At 46.9% G+C, this 8,720-nt stretch overlaps 1 protein-coding gene across 1 annotated transcript in view; it reads left to right on the top strand.

The window, feature by feature from the left end:
- Positions 1-1,837: 1,837 nt before the first annotated feature.
- Positions 1,838-8,720, top strand: part of LOC107108601 (protein FAM26F-like) — a 7,498-nt gene continuing 615 nt past the window's right edge. Inside the window, exon 1 of the mRNA XM_015409063.1 lies at positions 1,838-2,371. Within this exon, the coding sequence (XP_015264549.1) occupies positions 1,838-2,371 (534 nt within the window). The remainder of the gene's footprint in view (positions 2,372-8,720) is intronic.

Genomic DNA, 8,720 nt, shown 5'->3' with positions numbered 1-8,720 from the left:
TCTTTCCTTCGCTTTGCTTTTCTCACCTCATGCCTGCTGGCCTGCCAAGGCAGAATTGCTCAGTTCAGCGGGGCCGCCCAAATGTGTCCTGACATTGCAAGCCTCAAACGGAGAAGCAGTTCACTCCATCTCGTGAAAGATGTTTCTCCCCCCCCCCTTTGTTGAATTATTAAGCAGGTCGCTCCTTGCCAGGTCGATTTCCAAAAATATTTGAAGTCAATGGGAGAGTCTCACAGTTTCCTAGGAACTGGAGACTGAGCAAGATTCCGGTGCCACTTGCAACAAGAAAAAACCCAGCAGCAGCCATCGCGGTCCCCCCCCCCCCGGCCTCTGTGCAACTTATGGAAATGAGCTGATGCGATGTGCACAGACAGGTATAAGGCAGCGGTGGCTCAGTCAGGCCACCGGAGGGCTGCTGGGAGCAGGGGGTGTGGCCAAACCGGAAGGCAGCCAGAACGCTGTTCCGGTGCGTTCTGGTCCAAAAATAGCCCTGGAGTCAACCCTCCAAAGCCACCATTTTCTCCAGTGGTATTGATCTCTGTCGTCTGGAGATCACTTGTAATTCTGGGGGGGGATTTCCAGGCCCCACCTGGAGGCTGACAACCTGCACCAGTGCAGAAGGGGAGTGGTGGAAAAGGGGAGCGGTGGCACAGGGGATTTATCCTCTGGTTCCAAGTAACATCTGAGCTGAACAGAACTGCTGTCAGTTCTAGCACCGCACTGGTGTGAGCTACCAGCCTTGTCCCCAGCTTGCCATCCACCCAGCGGTTCAAAAGCTTTGGTGAGTAGATAAAATCGGTACCAATCCTTAGAGAGGGTGGGCACACCAAAGCCGCCCCCCCGTGGGGGAGGTGTTAGCCGGCGAACGGAAGGTTTGGCTCACAAGATCGAAAGCCTAGAAGATCGCTTCGGCATCAAGAAGCCTGTAATGGGCCGTTCCAGCCAGGCGGTGGCAGTACGGAGCTGCGACCCGAAGAGTCCTGGAGAGGAAGAGCTGATGTCATCCAGCCACGCCAAGCCGAGTGGGAAAAATGCCGTCCGGATCACATCTGAGTTGCAACTGAACAATTCCCTGTCAGCTGCAAAACGTGTTCTATGTAAAGATTATATGTGTTGTCCTCCCTTACCCCTATAAAGCATTGTTAGTCCCTTGTGAAATGAGTAACTGTAAATCGCTCAGAGCCAGCAGCTCTGCAAGGATTGAGCGATCAATAAATTGAAAGATTATTTATTTATTTATATTGGATTTCAGATATTAATGTGCCTTCCTAGGTCAGCTGCCATCTTTTGCATCAGGTGGAGGTGAAACATATACTCAGTTAGACCCCTGTACAATTGTAATGTCATACTGGCAGCTCTGGGTCATCATTATTTCCTATCATAACCTGTTGTTCTAATGATAAAAAGAGAGCAATTTATGCAAACTGCGTCTTGGCTGTTGACTGGAAAGAAATGAAAATAAGTACAATTTTAGTGTGTTTTTTAAAAAAATCTCTGTGTCTGTTAAATGCATAGCAAATATATTTAATCTATAATCTTTGCACAGAGAGATAAGCCACTAATTTTATTTATTTATTTTTAGAAATGACCACAGAAGTGTTCTGTGAACATATTTTTAATGAACCCTCCATTTGGTCTCCTACTTCTTTTTTTGTTACAAGAGAAAGGAAACTGAAAATACTTTCTATTTGCCAGTAGACATTGTTAAACCCCAAACATCCTCTTCCTTTTTCATACAAAGTGTTTTGATAAAGTCAGATTTCTTTCTCACAGGCAAGGGAGGAGACCGTATCAGAGAGCAAATTTGGAACATCAGAAGACATCCCAGGGCTGGGTGATGGATAAGTTTCGCACGGTGCTAGACTTCTGCCTCAGTCACCAGAAGGTGCTGGGTTATGGTGCCGTGTCTCTGCTGACTGCCGGCAGTGAGCGTATCTTTTCTGTGGTGGTGTTTAAGTGTCCTTGCAATTCCTGGAATCTGCTCTATGGCTCTGTCTTCCTCCTGGTTCCAGCCCTTATTCTCTTTCTACTTGGTTTGCTGCTCAGTACCAGGTGCTGGAAGGTGCTCACAGGATGTTGTGCCCCAGGCAGGCTGTCCAGGTACAGCCACAGGGGTCGCATCTGCCGCTATCTGCGAGTGCTGTGGCTGGTGGTCGTTGGTGCTGCTGTTGCTCCCTTCACATGGATTGCCGTGGCCTTATTGGGGGGCCACTTCTATGAATGCGCTGCAAGTGGAAACACCATTGTGCAGAAGTACCTGTGCCAAGACAAAGAGATTCAGTGCCTGAAAGAAATGCTTCAAGTGCCTTGTGGTGGCAGTTCTTTGCAGGAGGTACAAGATTTGCTCATGAGCCTCCGAGCGCAGTCTCAGGTACGGCATTGTCTTGATGTTTCTTATTCACTGAATAGGGTCTAATTTGTTCAATGGGCAGGGCCAGGGGTTATTTTGTCTGGGAGAGTGGGCCTTGTCTGTTATGTATTTCACTGTGTCTCAGTGATTGTCCTGTTGGGCTTCCCTGTGTAGCTGGTTTTCTTGAACAAGATTTTTCTTAGGCCCTAAAATTGTGCATGATTAGAAATATTCCATGATGAATTGAGCCTTGTACGTCTGCCTGTATTTTTGCGTGTGTGCCTGTAACTTCTCTGATTACAACCAAATACAGCACACTACCCATCCTCTCCTTTCAGCCCCTCCCTCCCTTTCTCTCCTACATCTGATTCTAGCTTCTTCCACCTTTCTGTCAGAAGCTGGGGCTGTTGGCTGGAACCCCTGAACTTGGGTGCCCTCCAGTGTTGTTTGTCGGAAGTCTTTGCAGCCTCAGTACTGGGAAAGAAGGGGCTTACACCCTGTCTTTTTCTCCAACACTGACCCTCTCCACAGCCTCGCAGAGAGAGCCCTGCGATATCCTCCTTGGCCTTTAGCTGACTCTCCTTTTAATGGGGATATTGGAGCCCCACCCATCCAGGAAGTCCAAGGGAAATCCCACAGGAGTGAGTATTCCCACAAGGTCTGAGACAGGCCTATGCCTGAACACATGAAGTTGTCTTATATTGAATCAGATCCTTAGTCCATCAAAGTCAGTATTGTCTACCCAGACTGGCAGCGCAGCTCTCCAGGGTTTCAGGCAGAGCTCTTTCACTCCCTTTTAACTGGAGATGCTGCAGATCGAACCTGGGACCTTCTGCATGCCAAGCAGATGCTGTGTCACTGAGCAACAGCCCCTCCCCTGTGGCTTTACCAGCACCGCTGGCCTTTTGAGCACTGTTGCTGTTCCAGGGCCCACCAACTTTTCCTTGGGGTGTAGTGGGGGCAGAACCATGCTGCTGTGTAGCCAACCGTTGCTTCCCCCATCTGCTGGCCTTGCTAAGTGCGGGTGTGGGCTTTTCAACCCCAGACACTTTTTTTTAACCGACTCAGACCAGCCACTGGAATAGGCTGTCATACAGCCCTGGCACACATGGACAGGTCTGCCCACAATACGGCAACACTTCACCATCCTCTCTCAACTAATCTTCACTGTGGCCACAGATTGCTCCAAAGCTAGTGTCTGTTCAAAGGATGAGTACCTGAAGAAGGGGAGGATGCTTTGGGTGCTCTGCATCCCGAGAACCCCTCCCTTCCTGTCCATTCTTTACTTTAGAGATACTGAAACCTTTTTTTTAAAACAGAACTAAACTATTCAAAAGACCCATGAAACCGCCTGCTTCACTCCCAACTTTGCCATTCAGTATCCCACCACCCTGTATTCCCCACTGCCCCCTTTCCCTCACTTCCCTCAGACAGCATTCCAAGAGGTCAGAAGGGCTGCGTGGAGGGCCCAGGAAGCAGTCAGTCACCTCACTGGTGAGATTATTGCTGTGGATGGCCAACCCTTCTCTCTCATTGAGGATGCAGCCTTTCACTGGCTGCAGTGGCAATGGTCAAGGCTCAGCTCTCCGAAGCACAAGGCAGAACTGTGCACTTCACAGCAGACCTCTGGAGCAGCCAGCAGGACTGTCGGGGCATGGCCCAGGCTGCAGGAGGGGACAGTCCGGCCACTGGGCTCCAGGGGATAGATGCAGAGGACATGGCGCAAAATGTCACCACCATATGATACAGAGTAGCCTGAGGGAGTGGGTGGCAGAAACATTGTCCATGGCTACATGACCATATATATTATAAAAATACAATATTTATTAGGGTGTACACATATTAAAATATATTCGGGTTAATCCTTACCTTGATGGAATGACACACATTCAGACTTTTGAAATCTCAGTACCAGAATAATTGGAATGAATATGGCCATACCTGTGGCCCATCATTAATCCCAGCAACACAATTGCAAACATATAAGGATACAACATCTGGTCTTAAAATAAGTATACTAAAGAACCTGTATACATTTGTTTGAATGTGTGTCTATAAAATGTTGTATAGTGACCACTGAGGAAGGCCCTTTGAGGCCGAAACGCGTTTGGTCCTTAGTTGGAAAGTGTTGACCCATCATGTGTATTAATATTTGATATGTTTTTATTAGTCTGATACTTGAAAAAAAATTTAACCCGAATATATTTTAATATGTGTACACCCTATTAAATTTTGTATTTTTATAATATATATGGTCAGCTTAACCCTTCTGGTTCGCAGTGTTATCTTGGGTTGAGTTTTTCCCTCCCCCCCCCTTTTTTCCAGTCCATGGCTACATGAATCATGAACTGGCCACAATTTATGACAAACTTTACTTCATGAGCCATTTCGTGCCTATCCCTATTGATGAAAATGTCCTTTTTGTTGGGAGGCCGTTTTGCCCTACAGTCCCCCATTGGAGAGAAGCTTCGGTTTTGCAACCAGCGCTACTTCCTAGTATGCATTTTTAATAGGACTTCCTGTTTCATTGTTGTGTATCAGGATTTTCTTAGGTCTGTGGACTGCTTTGCTCCATGTCCTTGACTCCTTCCTTCCCCATAGCAATGGCACAGAGTCCTTACCCACTGCCAGGAACTGCAGGGGTCCTGGACATTCCTGGTGTTGTGCTTGTTAGCTGTGCAATAGCAGTGGATCATGACCGGAAATAGTTAACATGTTTTTAGACAATTCAGTTTAAACAATTTAAGAATGAAAACAATACAATACATGTGATGCCAATTTATACTCATTCCCCGGGGGGGGGGGGGAGAGGGGAGAGTAACAGAGGCCAGGCTTGATGGTAAAGTGTTGCTGTCTTCAACCATAGGCCTGGCAGAACAGCTCTCTTACAGGCCCTGCGGAACTGTACCAAGTCCTCAGACGTATTACACAGAGAGTTACTCCGTCTTTCTGTGTTATACCCCTGAGGATGCCAGTCACAGCTACTGGCGAAATGTCAGGTCCTACAATGCAAGACCATGGCCATACGGCCCAGAAAATCTACAACAGCTAATGTGCTGTGCCGTTTATTATTCCAAGATTGTGCTAACTTTTTATTATTCCAAGTTTATGTGGACTTGGTCACTCTGGTGAGTGTCAAGTCCCCAGCAAAGTCACTCTCCACACACACTATTAGCAGTTAAATGTTTATTGGAGATATACTTGCTGTAGGTTCAAGAACTTTTGTTAGGACAAGAAAACCACAGGAATTTACAGGTTATAGGTAAAAGCATATGATTCCACATTCACACACGTCACACCTACCCCCTAGTGTTTCTATGGCAACACAGACAGATATATGGTGCCCTATCTAGCCTTGGCTAAGCACAAAGATTCACCAAGGACAGTCTCATGCGAGCCAACTCTTGGGGCACAGCCTCTGGAATAATTATGGCTTCTACTCTCATGCACTCTTACAACACCCCCCCCCCCAGGAATTTAACATGACAAGCGAAGGGGAAGAAAAGCAGAACTTAAGGAAATGAGAGTTAAGCCTGAGCTTGACAGTGAGCTCTGGCTCTCTCCCTTGGAGTGTGAGTGAGTTTGAACGGGAGGCTTTCATTGCATTTGCTGACTTCTGCTGCTTGTGAGTAACCTCGTGTGCTAAAAAGAAGGCCTTTGGAATATCCAGACCAGAAAGGTGGAAGGTGAAGCAGCTTGTATTTTTTTATTTGTGACCAGGAATATGCCAAAGGGGGGGGGGGAATCTTGTTGGTCCTCTTTTTTCACTCACATAACCTGGTCACCCTATGCTGAGGTCCCTCCCCTCCCCAAATCCCATCCTCCCCGGGCTCTACCCCCAAAATCTCCAGATATTTGCCAACCCAAAACTGCAAGCCCCCTCCACATAGTTGCCATAAGACACCAGTGTTTGTTGTGATTTCATGAAGAACATTCTATAATGAGGTACTAGTCGTTCCTTAACAAACATTGGAACTTGTGAGAGTGACGTGGGGCAGGGAAATAGAGGATCATTAACCAGCATTCCTGGTACGGAGAGATTATTGCTTAAAAGCAACATGTGATCTTACTCTCTCATGAATAAATGTCCTATGGCTTGCAGCAGTTATGTTTTCAATAGGCAGTTCAATCCCAGGATTAAAAACACACAAACATCGCCAGACCGGGCCGAGGATCTTCCTTTCCTACCACATTCACTTGTATTAGAAAAGGTGACCTATGACATAGCGGTTACTTCAAACAAACAAAACAAATTCTGAAGAAGCCTACGAATCTTTCTTGATCAATACAAATTCAGAAAGGTTTATTTGAATTTTCACCACATCCTTCCTGTCTCTTGAAACTGCCATACTTATTAGGATTGACAACTCTGGGTTGGGAGATTCCTGGAGATTTGAGGGTAGAGCTCAGTGAGGATGGGACTGGGGGAGGGGCTGAGCAGGGATGTGATTAGAAATGCCAGCATCCAGGTGGGACCTAGGGATAGGGTTGCCAACATCCAGGTGGTGGCTGGAGATCTCCTGGGATTACAACTGATCTCCAGGCAACAGAGATAAATTCACCTGGAGAAAATGACCATTTGGAAGGTGGACTCTACAGCATTATACTCTACTGAAGTCCCTTCTCTCCCCAAATCCCATCCTCCTCAGGCTCCACCCCCAAAATCTCTAGGTATTTCCCAACCTGAAGCTAGCAACCGTACATGGGGATCATCTGGGAATTACAGTTTATCTCCAGACTACAAAGATCAATTCCCCTGGAGAAAATGGATGCAAACAAAACAAATTCTGAAGAAGCCTACGAATCTTTCTTGATCAATACAAATTCAGAAAGGTTTATTTGAATTTTCACCACATCCTTCCTGTCTCTTGAAACTGCCATACTTATTAGGATTGACAACTCTGGGTTGGGAGATTCCTGGAGATTTGAGGGTAGAGCTCAGTGAGGATGGGACTGGGGGAGGGGCTGAGCAGGGATGTGATTAGAAATGCCAGCATCCAGGTGGGACCTAGGGATAGGGTTGCCAACATCCAGGTGGTGGCTGGAGATCTCCTGGGATTACAACTGATCTCCAGGCAACAGAGATAAATTCACCTGGAGAAAATGACCATTTGGAAGGTGGACTCTACAGCATTATACTCTACTGAAGTCCCTTCTCTCCCCAAATCCCATCCTCCTCAGGCTCCACCCCCAAAATCTCTAGGTATTTCCCAACCTGAAGCTAGCAACCGTACATGGGGATCATCTGGGAATTACAGTTTATCTCCAGACTACAAAGATCAATTCCCCTGGAGAAAATGGATGCTTTGCAGGGTGGACTCTGTGGCATTGTACTGCATCGAGGTCCCTGTCCTCTCCAGGCTCCACCCTCAAATCTCCAGGAGTTTCCCAACCTGGATCTGGCAACCCTACCCCCCACCAGCAGCCAGGGGGGACCTGGCAACTCTAGATGTAGTGGCATAGAATCCATCCCCCCAGGCAGCCATTTTCTCCAGGGGAACTGATTTCTGTAATCTGGCCCTATTTGGAGGTTGGTGCCCCAGGAGGCATCTAGTTGGCCACTGTGTGAAACCAGATGCTGGACTCCGTGGACCAGTGTTCCCTCTAAGCTGAGTTAGTGTGAGCCAGCTCACCGTTTTTTAGCCTCCAGCTCACAGATTTTTGTCCTAGCTCAGGAAAGGATGGCTCCAGAGCAAACTAAGTTATGCAGCAGCCAAACCACTCGCTCACAACTTTCATGCCAGTCGCTCACCAAGTAGAATTTTTGCTCAAAAGACTCCACAGCTTAGAGGGAGCATTGCCGTGGACCCTTAATTTGATCCAGTGTGGATGCTTTATGCAGCAGTTCTTAAAACAACCCTGTAAGGTAGATCAAAATTATTATAATATTGAAAGAATGGCTTGCCTAAGGCCATCTAGCAAACTTATGGAACAATTGAAATGCATGACTTGCTAATCAGTTTGTTGAAGCATCACACAGTTTGCTCTAACTTCCTGAAGCAGACAATCTGAATGGTACTGATATTTGGGTTTCCTATAATTGCAAAATTTCTAAAGTGAGAAGTTCTGAGCGTCCCAGAGGCATCTGGCTGGGCTCTAGCTGGGATATACCCTATTCCAAGATTCAGCAGGCATTCACAGGAACTCTATTTAAGAAAAGAAACTTAATTTTCTTTTGTAGGTGGATGCAGCTATGGAGCATCAAAATTCAGTTGTGCTTCTGAACAAAGACTGAACAAAAACCTCACAGGGTATCTGTTGTGGGGAGGGGAAGGGAAAGGAGTTTGTAAGTCACTCTGAGACTCCTTTGGGTAGTGAAGGGCGGGGTATAAATCCAATCTCCTCCTCCTCCTCCTCCTCCTCCTCCTCC

The sequence above is a fragment of the Gekko japonicus genome, unplaced genomic scaffold (genome assembly GCF_001447785.1).
Source record: "Gekko japonicus isolate JY-2015 unplaced genomic scaffold, Gekko_japonicus_V1.1 scaffold50, whole genome shotgun sequence".
NCBI classification, from domain to species: domain Eukaryota; kingdom Metazoa; phylum Chordata; class Lepidosauria; order Squamata; family Gekkonidae; genus Gekko; species Gekko japonicus.
The sequence above is the reverse complement of the archived record's forward strand: the minus strand, read 5'-3'. Positions and strand labels throughout refer to the sequence as shown.